This window comes from Mobula hypostoma, chromosome 10, assembly GCF_963921235.1.
Source record: "Mobula hypostoma chromosome 10, sMobHyp1.1, whole genome shotgun sequence".
NCBI lineage: Eukaryota > Metazoa > Chordata > Chondrichthyes > Myliobatiformes > Myliobatidae > Mobula > Mobula hypostoma.
The window spans coordinates 86,030,047-86,051,950 of NC_086106.1; the positions used below are offsets into that span (position 1 = coordinate 86,030,047).

The window sequence follows — 21,904 nt, forward strand, 5'->3', positions numbered from 1 at the left end:
CCAGGCCCACCCCGGAGGGGGAGGGTCCGACAGATAGGCCCGGGGGTCACCTGGGGTGTCTGAACAGGGAGAGTCAGCAGAGGAAGTGCAGAGGCCTCAGAGGAGTAGGCATCCCCTGGAGAGGTTGATTTATTCAGCGCCAGGAGAACAGGGTGTGATCTCTACTGCCCTGGAAAGTTATGTCACTGCTTTATGCACCTGGGTTGGGTTTTGTGTTTTACAAGGAGCACTGGTGAACTCTGTTAACGTCATGAGGGCATGACTTTTATTGGTGGGGGAAAAGTGTATGGGGTCTTTCTTTTTTGTTAAATTTAAAATGGCTTCTTTTGTTATGTTATACTGGGGAATGCTGAAAAAGTCTCTAACTAGACAGTTGCTTGGGTTATTAGAGATAGCAGGGTGCTATTAACCAATGGGTAGTCATGTATCATTTTGTTTCCGGATGATAATGCTGTATCATCTGACTGTGGACGGGGTTTTGGGGGGGAGTCGGAGGAGAGACGGGGAGGATGGTGGACGGGGTTTTTGACGGAGAGTCAGAGGAAAGACAGGGAGGATGGAGGAGAGACAGGGAGTCGGAGGAGAGACGGGGAGGACGGCAACATGCGGAAAGGCTCCAGTCGATCACTCCGGGTGATCCTGAGCCGTGAGTCGACAGGATCCGGGTGGTCGTCCGGATTCGATTGAGCTCCAACGGTAGCGCGCGAAGAACTTGGACTTCGATAAGTGTTGGCGCCTTTTTTTTATTACTTCCCTTTCTGTATCGAATTTATATTAATGTCATAGAATTAGTAATATCTATAAAGTGTACTTGTTAAACTTTACTGTGTGTGCTGGCTGATGATTGATGTTTGGGATTGATTCGGGCGGCGACCGACCCTGTGGGGAGCGTTGAGGCAGGTGCTGGGTGGGATTTCCCCTAGACATATACGAGCCAATATAACGGAACGTTACATACAAAAAGAAAAAAATAAAATAACTAAGCAATAAATATTGAGAATATAAGATGAAGAGTCTTTGAAAGTGAGTCCGTAGCATTGAGTGTAGTTACATGGAGTGTTGTCACAGGAAAGGAGCAGCCATCGTCAAGGATCCCCGCCAGCCAGGCCATGCTCCCTTTGCCTGCTGCCATGAGGAAGGTGGTCCAGGAGCCTCAGGACCCACACCATCAGGTTCAGGAACAGTTATTACCCTTCCAACCATCAGCCTCTTGAATCAGAAGGGATAACTTCACGTACCGCGGGCCGATTCCACTACACTTTGTCGGAGCCACCCACATTGTGAGCGCTGTTGTCCTAATTCTGCATCCCCAAATATGCACTTTGCAGTAAGGGTGCTGCTGGGCAGTGGATATGTGTCTACCACATCTTACAGACCCAACTCCCCACCAGCTCTGCTTGAACAACTGCAACATTCCCAGTACCTCCTTAGTGAATAACACAATGCAAATCAAACCTGGAACCCTATGGTCTACACTGTTCAGCTGTACACAAGCCTTGGGGGACTCTTGGCAAAAGGTTCGAGTTGGTAAGTTCAAACATAAATTAATTACTTGGCTTGGTTTACAGAGGCAGTGATTAATTGCTTTATTATTCTGTTCAATTAGTAAACAACTGGTAATCAGTTGAGCTTGCTGAGAATTGCACCAGAGAGTAGTGAAGATCGTGCTTATATTTAAATATTAGCTCAGGCAGCTCCAAGAACAGGTCTGATATGTTTGCTGATCATTTGGATAAAGTGATTCAGAAATTATGAAACTGAACTGCTAATTGAATCTACAAACTTATTTAGCAATGTCTTTTAATCATTAAAAATATCAAGAACCAAGTTAATTAGCCAAAGATATTTAAGTTCAGTACTTATTTGCAAAATACTGTGGATTCCTGCCAATTAGGCCATTGGTTAATTGGAGCCAACCACTTATTTGGGACATTTCTTAAAGAACAAAACCAAATTGAGGAAATAAACCTTTGTTTATTTAGGACCTTACGCCACTTTATTGGGGCAGGAGACTGTTGCTGAACAGTTTCTAACTAGCATCAGACATGTGCACTTGTGTGGTCATTAGAAAGTACTCAGTACTTAAGAGCGAACAGTTTTTAAAATAGTGTGAGTTGCATACGTTTGTGTTCAAAAGCAGAGCTTTTTGTCACTGATAGCTGGTGAGAAAGAGGCAGTAAGACCATTGAGAACTGTCTTGCTCTCTGCAGTTTCAAGCATTCAGGCTTAGAAATGGCAAGAACAGCTGGGAGTGAAGATGAAATTATTTTACTACTTCAACAAGTTAGAAACCACAAAGAATTTGAAGGTGTCGACTATTATCTTGAAAGTTACAATGAAAATGAAGGCTTAGAGACTGCATTCGCCAGTAGCTTTGTATGAAGGCAGTTCATTATCGTTATCTTAGTGTTGTATTTTATACTGTATTTCATTCAAATACATACTTTGTTACTCAGTTAAATGGTAGTTTGTGTTTTTTATACCTTTAAACTATTTCCACGATACTTCGGCTAATTGGGGCAGCCGTTAATTGGGTAAAAATTCTCCGGTCCCAATGTTTCTCAATTAAACAGAATCCATTGTAATTATTTATAAACAAGGAATAGCCAAGAAAATGTTTCAAAATCTTTCCATTTTTTCATATGTTTCTTATTTTATATTGTATGAGAGAATTATATTAGGTCTTCATGACTCTCCTTGGGAGTTCCTATTTTTGTGTCTTCATGAATCTACTGGGCAGTTCCTGAGCCATGGGTTCCCACCTTCCAGAGAGGTTTCAATGGAAGGTAGAATTTTAAGTCCATCTGGAATAGATTGTAGCATCCTGTTAGTCTGACTGCTGCTCTATGCTTAATGCTTTTCCTGGGGTTAGATTTGTGGTAAGCTGTATGTTTTGGAGAAATGATTATCATCCAGCTGGTCTCTAGGATCCATAAAATTCAATATGTTCCTCTTTCATCACCATCCCCAATTCATGTGTTTACAGAGCCCACAACACTGGTCCCCAAAAATTAAAATTGGTTATTTCAAATGAAGATTGTTAGATTAGGAAGCTGATGAAGACCAGGGCCACCCCCATACAAATTATTGTATTGCTTTATACTTAATGCGTCCTTTTGTTAAAATGATGTCCTACACGCAAGATAATTTTGTTTTTCATACTAGTAAGATTCAGTGAATACTTGGTGATAGTAGCTTTGACAGCAGTCCAAAAAGATTCACTGGGCTAAATGACAGTACTGTTCTTTCAAGAGAGGATAAGCAGGTTGATCTGCATTCTTAGAAGAACAAATAGTGAGCTCATTGAAATGTATAAGGTCATAAAGTGGCATGACAGTGCAAAGGTCAAGATGTTTTTGTTAGTGGGAGAACCCTAAGGGGGTGACATAGTTTTAAGATAATGAACTGGCTATTTCAAACCAAGATCATATCAAATCTTTGGAATTCTCTGGTCCAGATCATTGTGGAGAATCACTCCTATTAACTAAACAGACCTTTTCTTTTGAAAGATCAGGGAGTTGATAGCTGCAGAGATCTGGCATAGAGGACAAGTTGAAACTAGAAGAATATCAACCATGATCGTACTGAATGACAAGACAGGCTTGGAGGCCAGATGCCAATTCCTGCTCATGTCATCCTGTGTTACTGTGTTTTCTTGCATTTGATGGCTAACGTGTTACTTATGCAAGACTACATAAACTTTTATAATTAGGCTCTGAATAAGAGAACAATTAAAGTCATTAACCTCAGCGCATTCCCTGAAATAAGGTACAGAGGTAAAGTAAACACACACTAACAAGAGGAAGATGGTTTTAAGCTGACAGCATTTCAGCCTATGGGCCAGCTCGTTACTGTTTCACTAGAACCTCTACATTTTTCCACTGGAAGTAGAGGTTGTCACTATTCGTTAAGTCTGCTGGAGGACATGACAGGACAGGCACCTGCCTGAACCAATCCATTTAATCTTACCTTACCTTACTTGTTATACATTAATTTGATGCAGAGCCGCTTCTGAATGAGCTAACATGTCTGAAGCTTGCTGTAACAAATGCTTTTACTTATTCATCCATTAGCCTCAAAGAGCCTGAAGATCTGTCCTTGGCTCACTAATTCTACTGGCCTGCCACTTTGCTGCCTTGATCAGATGTGTGGGACAGCACTGACATATGAACGTGTAGTGCCACACTGCCGGCCCCTTTTGAAATGCTCACCGAGGTCTATGTACAAAAATTCTGAGAGGGCGCAACAAGCTGAATGCAGACAGAGTATTGCTTCTGGCTTGTGGGAAGGGCAGTCTAGAATCAGGAATCACAGTGCCATGATTGAGGCCAGACACTCAAGATTGAGTTGAGAGAAATGTCTTCATTAAAAGACTGGTGAATCAAAATTTCCTACTATATAAGATGGTGGAAGCCAAGTCATAAATATATTTAACAAAGAGAGACGAAAGGCCATCAACCGGTTTGGAGAGAGAGCAGGAACATGGGATTGGCATGTATGGACGTATTGAATACTGTGCACACTTGGAGTGGTGAATGGCCTATTTTTATGTTTGGTTGGCCGCCTGTCCTTCCTTATCTGTAATTTCCTTAAGCTGAACATTGGGCTGAATGAAGCCATCATTGAAGCCTGTCTATCCATTGCAACATTAATAAAGGGTAATAAATCTTCTTTTCCCTCTCTCTCTGTATCTATGGTTTCAGGTTGAACCCAACCGCTCCTTAGGCTTGGGGTGCTATTCACTCTTGGACAGAGCTTCTGAATTCCACATATTCATTCTTAAACACCGATTTTATCCCCCAAGTTGCTTCTACTGCTTAAATCCACCTCTTACTCATTTTCAGGCTGCAATTTTTTTTACTGCTTTCTTGATTGTGTACAGTTCTGGTCACCAAATTATAGGAAAGATGTCAACAAAATTGAGAGAGTACAGAGAAGATTTACTAGAACGTTATCTGGGTTTCATCTCCTAAGTTACAGAGAAAGGTTGAACAAGTTGGGTCTTTATTCTTTGGAGTGTAGTAGGTTGAGGGGGGACTTGATAGAAGTATTTAAAATTATGAGGGGGTTAGACAGAGTTGACATGGATAGGCTTTTTCCATTGAGAGAGGGGGAGATTCAAACAAGAGGACATGAGTTGAGAGTTAAAGGGCAAAAGTTTAGGGGTAACATGAGGGAGAACTTCTTTACTCAGAGAGTGGTAGCTGTGTGGAACGAGCTTCCAGCAGAAGTGGTTGAGGCAGTTTTGATGTTGTCATTTAAAGTTAAATTGGATAGCTATATGGACAGGAAAGGAATGGAAGGTTATGAGCTGAGTGCAGGTCGGTGGGACTAGGTGAGAGTAAGAGCTCGGCACGGACTAGAAGGGCCGAGATGGCCTGTTTCTGTGCTGTAATTGTTATATGGTTATTGATCAACTGTGCCCTGTTCATCCTGATGTTTAATTAATCCAAGGAATTTTGCTTTCATTTAACTGATACTCTAATATGGGCTCATCCAGCACTACTGTATTATGCTGGCTCTCAACATGCCGGTAATTCCAATTCAAGAGTTTCAATCTTAGAACATAGAACAGTAGAGCTCAGGAACAGGCCATTCAGCCCACAATGTTGTGCTGAACCAGCTAAAGTGCAAATCAAACACCCAAACACTAAATCACTCCTACCTACACAATGCCTATATCCCTCCATCTTCCTTGCATCCATGTGCCTATCCAAACTTCTCTTAAAAGGCTCTAACGTATTTGCATCTATCACCATACTAGGCAGCGCATTCCAGGCATCCACCAGTCTGAGTAAAAATCATAGCCCCAATATCCCCCTTGACCTACTACCCTCTCTCACCTTTAATGCATGCCCTCTAGTAATAAACATTTCAACCCTGGGAAATAGATATTCCATGTCTACTTTATACCTCTCAAAATCTTATAAATCTCTATCAGATTTCCCCTCAGCCTCCACCACTCCAGAGGAAAAAACAACTTTATCTGACCCCTCATGATAGCACCTGCCCTCTAAACCAGGCAGCATGCTGGCAAACCTTGTCTTAGCATCAGCAAATGCTCTTCCTCCCTCAAGCGTGTGGAATGCAAAATTTGCCTCCATCACCTGACTATGACGACAACTAACCCCAGGCAATTTCAGAACAGCAATTTTTCTGCATGTCATTCTATCTTTTCTTTTCTTAAATCTCTGCAATGAACAGTACAAATAGAGCAGGATCAAAATAACAGGAGACAATTTTTCTATGCAGTGATTGTCAACAGGCTATGGTAAAGGGTTAAAATCAAAGGACCACAGTTACTGCTGGGAAAGTAGACTTAGACCCTTGTGATTTGCTGACATGTCATGGGCACTCTAGTGTCAGTTACATCAATGGTGTGCAAACTTTTGTGATTCAGTAAGGAAGTGAGGGCATTTGAAAGAACCAGTGTGATGAGGTAAAGAGATCTGATGATATCCTGGGATGTGGTCTGAAGAGGTTACAAGGTTCTCTACAGCCCAACCCTGACAGTTCTACTTGCCCATCAGAGAATGTAATGCAAGTGTTTTCATTTGACAAGTGTGGCATTAGTCTCTTATTTAATGCAGGCCTGAGCAAAGACAGGTTATACTACCAAAATATCCTGAGGGTACTAGGAAGAAGCCAGCAGCAAAGTTCAAGACTGCAACAATATTGTTATGCAGACCTTGACAGGAATTTCTTGATTGTGATGTAGGAGGCAAAATAATCATGACAAATCATAATGCAGGACGGGTCATGGCATTCCAATTACGTTCTGGTCTCATATTTTTGAAAGAATGAGCATTCCACATGTGTAGTACTCTTCTGAACTCCTTTAATTTCAATGTAAAATGTAGGGTTTGAAGAAAAATGTAAATTGCCAGAAATCTCTTAAGAGATCACAACATCTTACACTCACCACAAATGCTTTGAAATGATCCAGGGATTTGCAAAATGTCACTGGTGAACCATGGCGACGTGTTGTGGGCAGCTTATAAAACCTATAAATATACTTCTTCTAAACAACTCTCACTGCAATCTGCAGCCTGTAATTTCCCTTAAATATTGTACTTTTGAACCATCTTAACTGAAAAGAGATTTCATGATCTTCTGAAGGGCTCAGTGGACTTAACTCTCAAGCAGCCAGGTAATACACCTTTAAGTGGATGAAGGTACAGTACCATGTTTAAAAGACAGGGAGGAGGTGAGGACTCCAAGCCAAGCTAAAATGTTGGGCTACGAATCTTCCTCCACTCAGGATCATGTTAAAAATTGTACCGTTGCTGGAGAACAACATTGAGGACCTAAGGGCAACATTATTGTATCAGAGGGAAATGAGGAATTGCTACGTTCTGTGTTTCACGGAGACATGGCTGACTCTGGACATGCTGGATACATTGGCAATACCCGAGGGCTTCTCGATACACAGGAAGAACCAGTTTGCTCATTCAGAGGAGGCAAAAGTGTGGGGTTTTGTTTCATGAGAAATTCTTCGTGGTGCTGAGAAGCAAGTCTTATTCCTCCAATCTGGAACATCTAAGTGCTAACCATTCAACTGACCAACAGAGTTCTCCACTGTGAACCTGACTGCAGTTTACATACAACCAAAGGTTAATGCAAATCAGGCCTACGAGGTACTGGATGTCACTATCAGGAAACCAGAAACAGCAAACCCCAATGCCTTTCAAATCACTTTCAAGTACTTCAATCAGACTTTTTTAAAGAAATTTCTGCCCAATTATAATCAATGTATCACCTGCAACACCAGGGATCCCAACACAATTGACCACTGCTATATCACCATTAAGAATCCCTACCATTCCATGCCTATACTGCATTTTGGGAAATCTGATCACTTGGCTGCCCTCCTACCTGCATACAGGTAGAGGCTAAAGTGCAAGGCTCCAGAGATAAGGACAACAAAGAGGTGGTCATGGGAGGTAGAGGAGAGGCTACGGGATTGCTTCAATGCTTCAATTTGTTGGACTGGGCCATAGTCATGGGAGGGTCTGAGTGAATATACCATGGCTGTCATGGACTTTATAAAAATAGTCGTAGATGAGTGCATCCCTTTTACCCAACCAGAATGAACTATGAGATCAACACTCTGCCGAGGGCCACATCAGTGGCACTTGGGTCTAGCGACCAATTAAACACAAGAGGCTCAGGTATGATATCCAGAAAAGCAATCTCACTTGCGAAGTGGCGATTTTGATGAAACTCACGTCACCAAAGGATACTCAACAACTGCGGCTGTGTTTGATCACAATTAGCTCTTACAAAATGAAACCAAGTGACATAAATGACAAGAAAGCTTTGCTCCCAGATGAACTCAATGCTTTTCATACTTATGTAACACTCGCTTCGCCTAGTGGCTTAATATAGGGGGTGATAACCCCCTGCCCGGCCAAACTTAAGAAATCTCGTTTGGGTGGATGCTGTGCGATGTGTCCCCTGTTACAAATCAGTACCCCGAAATACCAAACAGTACACAATACGGGATTAAATTAAGTTTTATAACTCTTACTTTGACTATATGGTTAGTAGAGAAATAAAATATAAAAGTAAAAGGGCCCAGATCATAAGATTTAATAATAAGCAGTCTGTGCACAAAGTTGGAGCTCACTCAGTAGGCCTTCTTCCACCATCGGTCTCCTTCAAGTGTCGCTGACGTTCGGACCCCTGCTCTGAGTCCACCCTGTCCAGCAGTCTACCAAATCTCTCAATTTGCGTCTTCTCTCTCCTTCTCTCTCTCTCGCTCTCCCTCTCCCTCTCACAAAAGCCCACTAAATCAACTGCTTCCAGTATCACAAGACGGCAACAAAATCCTGATTGGCTAACATGCATCCACCGTCCTGTTATCTCCAGCCATAACCCAAACATTGCTGCTACAAAAAAAATCATTACATTAGCGGTGAGCCCTTACAGCGTGTTACACTTACAATAGTTTGACTGTCAAAACGTGGAGGAATTTTCATGAACTCCTACAGCCCTGTGATTTCTGTCTGAGGCTGAGTGGTGCTATAACAACCATCTTTCACTCAGTGACCTTCAGGAGGGTCAACCCACGGAAAGCATTCAGCTACTGGGCTGAGCTAAAGACTTGCACTGATCAACGGGGTGGAGTGTTCACTGATGTCTTTAACCTCTCACTGTGGTAGTCTGAGGTACCCACCTGCTTCAAGCAAGCTTCACCTATACCGGTGCCTAAGAAGAACATGGTAACCTGCCTCAATGATTATTATCCAGTAGCACTAACATCCACAGTGATGAAACAGATCAAGTCCTGCCTGAGAAGTGACTTGTATCCACTCCAATCTGCCTACCATCACAACAGGATCAACAGCAGATGCCATTTCATTGGCTCTTCACTCAACCCTGGAACATCTGAACAGTGAAGATGCATACATCAGGATGCTGTAAATTGACTAAAGCTCAGCATTCAATTTTATATTCCCCTCAAAACTAATCAAAAAGTTTCAAGTCCTAGGCCTGAATACCTCTTTGTGCAACTGAATCCTCAATTTCCTCACTTACAGACTCCAGCCCATTTGGATTGGCAACAGCATCTGCTCCACAGTTTCCATTAGTGCAGGTGCAACACAAGGCTGTGTGCTTAGCCCCCTGCTCTGCTCTTTATACCTATAGCTGTGAGGCTAAACATGGCTCCAATGCCATATTTAAGCTTGTTGATGACACCACTGTCATTGGCCGAATCAAAGCTGGTGACGAATCAGTATGTAGGAAGGAGACTGAAAATCTGGCTGAGTGGTGCCATAACAACAACCTCTCACTCAATGTCAGCAAGGCCAAGAGGATGATTACTGACTTTAGGAGAAGGAAACTGGTGGTCCATGGTCATCAGATGGTTAGAGATAAAGAAGGTCAGCAACCTTAAATTCCTCGAAGTTATCATTTCAGAGGCTATGTCCTGGGTCCAGCACATAAGCGCCATTATGAAGAAAGCATTGTAGTGCTTCTACTTTCTTAGAAGCTTTGCAATGATTTGGCATGTCATTCAAAGCTTTGATAAACTTCTACAGATGTGTGGTGGAGAATATATTAATTGGTTGCATCACAGTCTGGTACGGAGACACCACTGATTGGAAAAGCCTACAAAGTAATGGATATGGCCCAGTCCATCATGAGTAAAGCCCTCCTGACCAATGAGCACATCTGCATGTCACAGGAAAGTAGCATCCATCAAGAAGGACTCCCATCATCCAGGCCATGCTCTCTTCACGCTGTTGCCATCAGGAAGGTACAGGAGCCTCAGGACCCACACCACCAGGTTCAGGAACAGTTTTCACCCTTCAACCATCAGGACCTTGAACTAGAGGGGATAACTTCTCTCGCCCCATCACTGAACTGTTTCCACAATCTATGGTCTCACTTTCAAGGACTCCACATCTCATGTTCTCAATATTTATTGCTTGTTTATTTATTGTTATTATTATTTTTCTCTTTTATATTTGCACAGTTTGTTGTCTTTTGCACATTGGTTGTTTTTCTGTCTTGTTGGGTAGTGTCTTTCATTGATTCTATTGTGTTTCTTGTATTTACTGTGAATGACCACAAGAAAATGAATCTCAGGTTTGTATATGGTGAGAATAAATTTTCTTCGAACTTTGAAGGCGATTAAGAAAAGCAGTCCTTCCTGAAGCAAGACATCTCTTGAGAGAAGCAACACATTACTTTAAAAATTGAGGATTGTCATGCTCCTGAATTACAATGTACATAGTTTGAAAGGCCTATAATAGAGCCCTGGTCAAAATAACAATTTTCAAATAGTATGTTGTTTATTTTTTTTCTTTGTTGTGACCTCTTAAGATATCTCATATCTTGATGCCAAATTATACATAAAGAACCATTCTCCAGGGATCCTGATTAGAAGATTGCTTGCATCATTGAATTACTATATTCATCTGTTCAATATTTTACAGCAGGGAATTACTCTGATCTCTGTAATTATAGTCCAGCATAGAACTTCAAAGACGTATAAGATCTGGAAATATGCAGCATTCTCAACAACAGAAGTTATTTAAATTTAGAGCTGCTTTTGTAAGATTTGTATAAACTGAAGTTTTAACAATGATGTTGTGAAATGGGTTAAACTATGTACTCTTTTATGGCACTACAATTTTATTGTAAGGGAAAAAGATATTGCTGGTCATATTGACTGCCTAATGGTTGATCTTCACTAGAGATTTCCCAACTGTGCTTTGACATTGGATTTGGCGTTCCAACATCAGACCATGACCCTGTGGGGAAGCCCCAGCACTAACACTGCGGAATTTGTTTGGTGAACCTGCAGCAGGGTAGACCATCCATTTGAATGGAGAGGAATGATTGTGAAAGAACAGTGTTAATAATAACATTTTTTGAATTGAACATTCTTAGTTAACTGTTATTTGATTTTACAGGCCTTTCTATGAAAGTGGTAGGTTCATCCTGCATTCGATTTTCCTACAGTTTCAAGAATAAGAGTTTGTCGTGAATGATCACCATCAAGCCAACCCCTATAAATACACTCTTCTTAGAATATCATATTGTTTACAATGTGAGGCCCGACTAACAGACTAGACTTCATTATTTTGTATTGGCCTGGTACTTGGTGTCTAGTTGTTGCTGTCACTGGAAGATTCTCACTCAATATCTTGCAGCTGAAATATCAAGTGAGAATTATAAAATTTCAAACCAATAATATTAATGGTAGTATAAAAATAAATAACTAATACCTTTTGTCCAGATAACACATTAATCATGATGGAGTTGAAGGGTTGGAGGGTACAGGGATGGCAACAGATGAGACTGCCAAAGCATTTGAAAACAGAAATGGAGATTTTAAATTGAAGAAAGGGTGTGGAAATGTAATCAGCATGGATCAGGGGATTGAGAATATTAATTATTGATCTTTAGCATTATTCTCAATAATCTACTCATATAAAAATCTTGTTTACCGTACTTAGTTTTTTAAAACTTACTGATAAAGTTTGCTTGTCCTGTGAAGATTGTATACTGTAGCTCATAGGAGACAATGCTGAATTCATCTTCTGAAGTCCAATGGACAGTAATGGTATCATGTGATGCTGTGCAAAGTTCTTCTCGAATGCTTGGAGGATTTGGGGCTGCAATGGGAAAATGAGATTGACTGTTTTAAAGGAAACCTTTAAACAAAGTAAAGAGTTAAACAAATTTAGCATGGTATATTGTACTGTACAAATATGCAGTGGGGAGGAAAAATTAGTGATCAACAGCACTGAGGGACCAGAGAATTTAAGCAGGCGAAAACAAAAAAGGAAATGGCTATTGTTTCTGCCATAAAAGGTGCTGATGATCAAACTACCCTTGGTAAAGTGAATAATCCGGAGAAGTAGATGTTACTGAGACAGGACAAAAATAAAGTCAATAGTTGAATGTAAATAATGGAGAAAAAATAAAAAGGGAAGAGTCAAACCAATCCTTGGTCACAGGGAAATCTGCTTTATTGCTTTGGCAAGACTATTCTTTTAGCACAGTGAAAATAACCATTAATGGACGTGGAATTGAAGAAGTATCAAAATAAACAACATCATCTTGTGAAAAGCTGCCTTTATGGCCCTTACTATCCAGACAGGTAGGGGGCTATGATACACCTTTTTGCCCATTCTCCCCACATTCCCATCAACTCTTCTCCAGATTACACCCACTCACTGATATGTCAGGATAAATTTACAGTGGCCAATTTTCCTCAGTTAACTTTGAGGAAAAAGCAGAAATCCACAGACACTACATGGTCACCTACATTCCTCCGAGACAAAACAATGGATAAACGTTACCTACACTACCTTCACTTAATCTTTCAAATATACCAGCATGATAAGTGAACAAGTGTCAGTTTTCTCTCCAATGCCAACATCTCAAACATGAAGGACCTAATTACATTCTGTTTATCCTTGTGGGCAGGCTATATCAGATGTTTTGCAGACTCCTGCAAAAGACATTCTACTCTGAGCTCCATCACAGGAAGACATTATGAATGGACAGAGGAAAAGATTACAGGATGTTCTCAATTCCACTTTGAATATATGTAACATCTTCACTGAACTCTGGGAATTCATTTCTCTTCTTAAATGAGACTTCTTGAGTAAATATACAGTATACTTCTGTGATCTATTATCAGTCACTTTATGTCTGTGTTGCTTAATTATTCACATCAAATCAGTTACTTTCACATTTAGTCTACAGCCCCACAAAATTAATGAAGCCTATTAGCACGCTTTTCTCTTTCAGAATCCTCGATAAGTGAGGGACGAGAAAGTGCACATTTATCACCATTTGTCTGTCATAAGGAGTTCTTCCCCCTCAAGCTTTTGTCATATTTTTATCCGTCTGCTGGGGGAATAGTGGAATTTAAAACAATATGTTATAATTAAACTTCTGAACATCTTACTTGTGTCCACTGTATAAAAAAAAATCTGTCATCTCCGCTGTGAAATAGCATTTCAGTTGGCTTAGCAATGTTCAGTAATCAAACAGGGACTCCAGTTAACCCGGTTCTTGGCCCTGTAATGAACAAGCCACCTACATCTCACTTTACCTGGAGACCTGAGTGAGAGAATAAATTACAGTTGTACTGTAGCGGATTAATTCCAGAGTTATGTCATGCTTTGGTGGTATCATCTTTCTAGTAGCTGTATTCCCATAACATCAAGGTTCACTGATGTAGACTCCAAATTGAATTTTGCAGATTATTTCTATAATGACTACTGCAGTGATTTTCTGCCAGGTCAGAGCTAGCTGCGGAAAATAAGCATTTCATCTTACAGATTTCACTCTGTTGATGCCTGGCATCCTCAATCAAATTTATGAGGAAAACATGCATAGAGCATATGCTGCGAGTCTTCCCTGGTAGATTTGATCCATCAGAAATGACACCCAATGATTTGGTAAGAGCAGAGATTTAACACAAGATCCCAGGGAGTTTAGCAGTGATTGCTTTAAGAAAGGAACATGATACCAAACCTAACAAATATGTATGGGGAACAAGCAGTTACCCACTGTCACAAGCAACGTGGTTGCACATCCAAGTGGATTTAGGTTGCTTGGCTGAGACTGTATTAGACTGTGGAGGTTCTTGAAAAAGATGTGGAAAGAATCTGAAGTGTTTTTGTAATTCTGGAGCTTGCTGTACATGGCAAAGCTAACTCTCATCAATGTATGCAACTATGCCATCTTCTCATGGAAGATAGATGTTTTTTCCTGTGGGTTGATAATAAACCACAAAAAATCTTTTAAAAATGTTACCTGTGAGATAGTCGAGGCTTTCTAGTAACTTCTTTTCTCTTGTAAAATCCAGAGTAAAGTTTTCAAAAGCTTCATTCAAATTGATATCTGGGATTAGGACTTGAGACGATGCTGTTGCCATAGCAACCCTGAAAAACACAGAAAGATCATCAAGAGTTAAACAATATTGGAAGTATCTTACACAAAGCAATTTTGTTTTTAAACACATCTTAACACTTTGAGTTTGCTGTTTTTATCCTTTTCACAGTAATGAGGAAGCTAATCAGCATTACTGCAATTTGTACTGCTGTAATTTGTATTTGCTATTTCACCATCTCTCTTGGACATCGACTTGTCTTGGGAAGTAATAACGTCAAACTTGCAGCACCAATAAATAATATATGGAACTGAAAAAACATAGAAAGACACAGTGAGGAATCCACATATATTAGCACATACCATACTCAATAGGATAGATCTTTCAACAAAGCATCAGGACTTGTCTGGATTTGCTCGTGTTTCTATGCTTCTAGCACTGACAATGTGATAAAGCAATTATGAAGGAATAGGAAGCTGGAATAATAAAGTGCTCCAAAGTTTGATCCTGTTCAGCGGGTCATAAAATGCAAAAAATAACAGCTTGGGGCTGATTCCATGTGTGAAAGATGAGATTTTCTTCAATATCTCTCTGGAACAGTCCACTCACTGTCCCTGAGACTTCAAGGTGGCCACCATCATCCTGTTGCCCAAAAGGGCGACAGTAACTTGCCTGAACAGGAGCATCTCCACCTCCTGAGGAAACTGAGGCGGATGAGGCTCACATCCTTCCATTCAAGCCAAGTTTTACAGGACTATCATCGAGAGTGTCCTGACCTGCTGCATCACAATCTGGTATGGGAATTGCAAGGCATCTATCTGACCAGAAGCCCCTACAAAGAGATATTTATCAGAAATGCTGTGTATGCAGGGCCTTTGGCATTGTCGATGATCTCTCCTATCCATCCACTAATCCCTTTGACTACTTACAATCAGGAAGGAGGTACCATAGCATTAGGCATGAACAGTTAGGATGGAAAACAACTTCATTCCTCAGGCTGTAAGTCTACTCAACTCCTTGCCACCACCCAGGTCTCATCATGTATAAAACACCTTACTGTTTACTTTTTAAGTTGTGTCATATGTGTGCCTTATTGTTTAATTTATTTGTGGTAGTATTACTTTACGTGTGAGTTATATGTACTGTGTTGTGCACTTTGGTCTGGAGGAACTTGGCAGTGTATATGTGTAAGGTTGAATTACAATAAATTGAACTTGAACATGAATTGTTAAAGCAGATTTGAAAACCAAAGCACTACAGTTCAGAAAGTTTCTTGATTCATACTGAGGTATATAAAATATTAAATCCTGTACATAAATTAACCAGGGTATTTCTGGTTTATCATGAAGTAGAATACAAATTAAGATTAGTAAAATATAAATTTTTAAATTGATATGATTTATTAAGTTATAAATACTTCTAATAAATGCACAAGTATAAAAGTAAAATAATTTTACAAATTAATTCAATACTGCTGAGGTTGTATTGCATACTGGAAACATTAAATTCAATTGGCTGAAGACCTTTCCTTGCTATTGATAATTCCTCAGCATTCTGTGCTGATTAAATTCCTTTCTAAATAAAATGATACAGAATTTTCTGCTTGCATAGGATCACTGGCAGAGGTATAATTTCCTTCAGTAAAGACTTTAATCAGCACTGAGTACTGAAGATGCAAGTATGTTTTGACATCTTTGAAGTCAATTCTCTGGAGCTGCCTACATAAATAAGCAATAGAAAAATCAAGTTTACTTTCTGCTCAGTGACGGGCTGTCCTGTAGGCATTACTACTGCTGCAGCATAGTGCTTGAGTTATTGAAACACTGGCTATTTAATTTATTCAAGTATGAACTATTCAACTTCCACAGAAAGTTTGCCACATAACTAAATATTCAGATTCTTAAATGGATATTTCAGTTGTTCTTTCTTTTAAGGACATTTTTATCTGCTGGAATGGTCCACTCTAGCCATTCTGTGCTGTATTCACTTGGCCAACATGACATTAACACTGCAGCAGACTTGGTGTGGAGTGTCTTTCTAATGGACTAAACTTCCACTAACATTTTAAATTTCTATTGAGTCAAGTACTTGGCCAAAGTAACTGACCTCACTCAGCAATTGCATCTTTAACTGGGTGCAAGAGGACTTGAGACTAATACTAGGAAAACCCCTCTTGAAATCACTCAACTCTTGATTTAACAACTGCGACTTTGTCGCTATTTGGAGAAGGCTGACATCTTGAATTGCACGTGCTCATTGCTCTCTACCAGAGAAGAATCAGTTAAAGAATTAAACAGTTGGCTATCTGACACTTGTGGAACTACGTTGCAAGTTGCTTTAGTAAGAAAGAACATAAAAATAAAAATATTGTTGATAAACGTGTAATCAATTCAATCAGAACTGTATTACCAGTTTTACTTTTGTTACAGAAGAACTGAATTTGGATTTCTTGCTTTTCATGATCTAGCAGTTAAATGCTTTCATTTCACATTCTTAAAATCTCTCAGCTATTAGTTGGTTCTTAATAAATCTCAAAAAGGATATTGAAATCCTTGCATATTCTAAATCGGATACTAATTATTCCATCGTATAACCTTCTGCAGATCCACAAAGTGGTCCATATTGGAATACTTTGTCATTAATTGAGCCCTTCAAAACAAATCTTGTTTGGCATTCTTCCAATAGTTCAATGGCCATGCAATGTTCAGAACAGAGTGTTGGCCAACTAGAGTCACTGCCTGATGATCAAGCTCTGATCTGAGCAGAACTAACTGATGTCAACTGGGATTGGGATTGTAACCAACATCAACACTCTTTAGCCAGGGAAGGGGAAAATCTGAGCAAGAATATTTCCTTCTGACTACCTTCAGTTGATTTTGGGAATGTACGCATAATATTAGGTTTGATTCATATGGACTCCAAGGAAAATTGAGCCTTCTATTGTTCTCCATTTAAACTGTCACATCAGTGGCTACTGATGGGTGTTGCCTGTAGATCTATCACAAAGCACAATTCCATTCTTCGGGAATGGAGAATGGGAAACTAATGCAAGAAATAATCCTTTTAAACGTCTATGGGGAGTTGTTTATTTTTTAGTACTTTTATTCTGTCTCACCTATACTATTTCCAATATTTCTAGAAAAGTCTGGCTCACCTTTCTGTTACATTTTTTGCTGTTTGTAAGAAACGCGCATGATCGTTTTCCTTCAGGCTTTGCTCCGCTTGATTGATGAGAGACCCTGACCGCTCCAAGCACTGCCGGCAGTTTGCTATCTGCTGTGCTAGTTTCCTCAACTTCATAACCTTGAAGAGGAGCAGATAAAAAAAAATAAATATACGAGGCGTAAAAGTCAAGGAGGCAGGCTCATTTATCAAGACAAGTATAACCTGCTGCTGAAGAAGCCATACACCAATTTATCCATATTTTGATTGCTTATGTTGAAATTCTGTTTGGTGTAAAACCACAAGAGCGTGAATTCAAATTCTGCATATTCAAATTTCTAGTCATTAAAATTTTTGGATGGGAAATCAATAGGTCGTGTGCATACTTGAAAGCCCTATGTGACCATTTGAAATGGAAAGTTAAAAATCACTGGTTCTGCAGTAGATTAGGTAATAAATTAATTAAAAGTGTCTACAATTAGTCCTGGTGCTTCTTGATTTGAAAGAGGGGTCTTAAAGGAATTTTGTCAGATTTGACATTTCTGAATAAATAATCATCATTGTTAATAGTGATCCCTGCCTCCTATATCTCAATCAGATGGAGATTAGCAATGTCAGCACTGAGTGAGCAACTTTGGTGAGCAAGTAATTAAATTGTAGGATTAGTCTGTAAATAATTGCCATTAAAGGAGGACTAATCTGCAGATCTAGCTGCAGAACAAGTGGCACTGATGGACTGTTGAACATGAAGAAATTCTGGTTATTATCAGAGTTCATTGCTGTTCATGCAATAGTTCTTAAATTTCTGTCTTAAAGCTATGTAAGCAGTAGTTAATGATCTATAGTGATTGATTTTTGCTCTTGGGAGAACACTTCTGCAAGCCAAAGAATTTTTTTACAGTATTGTTGAAGTAATTGCTTATTATCATATTAATATCTTCTTCACAATAGAGCACAAATGGATTATTGTAATAAGAAAACTCCAGTGCAGAATATCAAAGTCTTGTTGAAAGGTTGTAATAAAACCATAACACCATAAGACGTAGGAACATAATTAAACCATTCAGCCCATAGTCTGCTCCAGCACTCAATCATGGCTGATTAATTTCCCCTCTCAACACCATTCTCCTGCATTCTTCTCATAACATTTGATGCCCTTACTAATCAAGAACCTCTCAACCAACACTTTAAATATATCCAATGACTTGGCCTCCACAGTCATCTGTGGCAATGAATTCCACGGATTTACCACCCTCTTTCTAAACAAATTTCTCTTCATTTCTGTTCTAAAGTTACATCCTGTATTCTGATGTAATACCCTCTGGACCTTGACTCTCCCACTTTTGGAAATATCCATTTCATGCTCACCCTACCTAGGCCTTTAAATATTTGGAAAGCTTCAATAAGATCTCCCTTATTCTTCTAAACTCTAGTGAATACGGGCCCAGAACTAAAAAATCAGTCCTCATACTTTAACCCTGGGATCATTCGTGTTACCCTCCTCTGGAACTTCTCCGATGCCAGCACATCCTTCTGTCAGATATGGATCCCAAAACTTCTCATAATACCCTAAATGTGGTCTGGCCAATGCCTCATAAAGGCTCAGCATTACATCCTTGCTTTTATATTCTAGTCCTCTTGTACTGAATGCTAACATTGCATTTGCCTTCCTTACTGCTGACTCAACCTGCAAGTTAAACTTTAGGGAATCCTACACTAGGATTCCCAAGTCTCTTTCTCCACCCATTTCTGAATTTGCTCCCCAATTAGAAAATAGTCTACACCTTTACAAGAAAAGACTCCCTTTATTCCCACCCTTTGTCTTCTGCCAGTTAAATTATCTTCTGCCCATGTAATTATCTTTCCTGTAACACTTCGTCAAAAGCCTTCTGACAGTCCACTTAAAAACATGCATTGACTCTCCTTTGTTTAGCCTGCCTGTTATTTTCTCAAAGGATTCCAGCAAATTCGTCAGGCAAGATTTCTCCTTAAGGAAACCAGGATGACTTTGGCCTATTTTGTTGTGTGTCTACAAGTACCCTGAAACCACAGCCTAAATTATGGACTCCCAACATCTTACCAATCACTGAAATCAGGCTAACAGGCCTATAATTTCCTGTCTTTTGCCTTCCTCCTTTCTTAAAGAGTGGAGTAACATTTGTGATATTCCAATCCTCCAAAACCTTTCCAGAATCTAGTGCTTCTTGAAAGATTATTAATGCCCCACAGTCACTTCAGTTACCACTTGCAGAACACTGTGGTGTATCCATATGGACAACTTGATGTATCTACCTTCAGTCTTTTTAGCTTCCTAAGCATCTTCTGCTTAGTAATAATAACTATACTCACTTCTGCCCCTTGACTATGTTGAATTTCAGGCATGCTGCAAATGTCTTCCACAGTGAAGGCCAACACAAAATACTAATTAAGTTTGTTCTCCATATCTTTAATCTCCATTACTGCCTCTCCAGTGTAATTTTCCAGTGGTCTGATGTCCACACTTGGCTCTCTTTTACCCTCTATATATCTGAAAAAACTTTTGTTGCCCTCTTTCAGTTATTTTACCTTCATATTTCATCTTTTCTCTCCTTATTACCTTTTCAGTCGTCTTCCATTGGATTTTAAAAGCTTTCCAATTCTCTACTTTCCCTCTAATTTTTGTTATATTATATGCACTCTCTTTTGCTTTTATGCTGTCTTTGACTTCCCTTGTCAACCACGGTTGCCTCATTCTCCTTTTAGATTGCTGCTTCTTCTTGGGATGAACTGATCCTGTGTCTTCCAGATTACTTGCAGAAACTCCACCCATTCCTGCTGTACAGTCATCCCTGCTAGTGTCCACATCTAACCAAATCTGACCAGCTCCTCTCTTATGCTTCTGTAGGTAGCTTTGCTCATCTGTGATGCCAATACGCCAGATGTTACCTTCTGCAGGGTGACTTCTATCGTATTATGATCACTTTCTCCTAAGGGTTCCTTTACATCAAGGTCCCTAATCAAATCTGGTTCATTATACAACTGCCAGTCGAGAATTGTCTTTTCCCAAATTGGCTCAACCACAAGCTGCTTTAAAAAGCCATCTAGTAGGCACTCTATAAATCCCCCATGACCATTGTAACACTACCCTTTTTATGTACCTTTTCTCTGCCCCATTAGTATTTGTACCCTACGTCCTGAGGCAGTGTTCAAAACTAGAATTGCCCATGTTCTCAAATACAATACAGTGGCTCAGTCCAAAGATGCCATTTGGGCACTGTGCATGGAAAAGACATTCAGCTCAGTTATTTCAGAGGCTCTGTAGACACAATGTTCATAGTTAGTAGTTACTGCCTCAAAACTCCAGCGACCCGAATCAATCCTGACTTCCAGTACTGTCTGTATGTGACTGTGTGGGTTTTCCTTCCCATTCCAAAGCAAACATTGGCAGATTAATTGGTCATTGTAAACTGCTCATAGTGAGTAATTTAATATGGGGCCATCGATGAGATAACTTGGGGAGAATGAAGTAGGATCAGTATAAATGGATGCTTGATGGTTGGCATGTACTCAGTAGGCTGAACAATGATTAAAGAAATGCTACCAAACCAATATGGTGAGAATGCAGGTCACTGCTCAGTTTGTTAAAAGTTATGATAAGTCCACCCCATCCTCATCAGTTGTTGGTTGTTCTAAAGGTGCCTGATCCCTATGTGTTGTTCAGTTGACTGCCGATACATACCCAAAGTATTTAATGACTGTTACTCATCCCCAAAGCTCCAGCAGACCTCAGTAATTTCTAAAATTTCCTACTTCACTTCTTTCTCTAGCTTCTTCTATATTTCTCTGGAGTACTTTATTGAAGAGACTAATGTTAATAAATATTTTATTGACTGAATTAGATATTAATATAACAAATGCAGTTGCTGTGGAAGTAACGATTTGCAGAAACTAAAGAGTTGATTTATTCATTGCGCTGTTTCTAAGCAACCACAGGATCATGTTGAAAACCTTTAATGATAGTATTATACCTGGGGATAGGGCTTGAAGAAGAGATAGAACAGCTTGGAATTTGCCAACATACATATTTTTAAATAATTTCCTGCTTTTCCTTAAGAAGAGAAAATTTTCCATCAATATTATTCTGTAGTTTATGCCGTGGGGGTCCATTTCCACTTCCACACTGCCACTCTTAAATAATCTGTGCTCTTTAAATGGATGAGGTCTTGCAAATGGAATACTGTTCAAATCATTCTACTCGATCTAAAAGTAAAGTCTGACCACTAATGAAAATCTACTCATTGTGATACATGAGGACATCAATTAAATGCTCTGATTGGGAACCAGATATACATACTTCATTGTGGAGCAAGGATTTACATGATCCCAATACAACCATTG

The 21,904-nt window shown here is 39.7% G+C and overlaps 1 protein-coding gene across 8 annotated transcripts in view; it reads right to left on the reverse strand.

Moving 5' to 3' along the window:
* The window catches only part of LOC134353008 (probable E3 ubiquitin-protein ligase MID2), a 245,231-nt gene that overhangs the window by 11,806 nt on the left and 211,521 nt on the right, over window positions 1–21,904 (reverse strand). For all 8 annotated transcript variants that reach the window (XM_063060783.1, XM_063060781.1, XM_063060780.1 and 5 more), the window contains 3 exons: window positions 17,520–17,668; window positions 14,290–14,417; window positions 11,988–12,131 (listed from right to left, as the gene is read on the reverse strand). In XM_063060783.1, coding sequence (XP_062916853.1) covers window positions 11,988–12,131; window positions 14,290–14,417; window positions 17,520–17,668 — 421 coding nt within the window. The remainder of the gene's footprint in view (window positions 1–11,987; window positions 12,132–14,289; window positions 14,418–17,519; window positions 17,669–21,904) is intronic.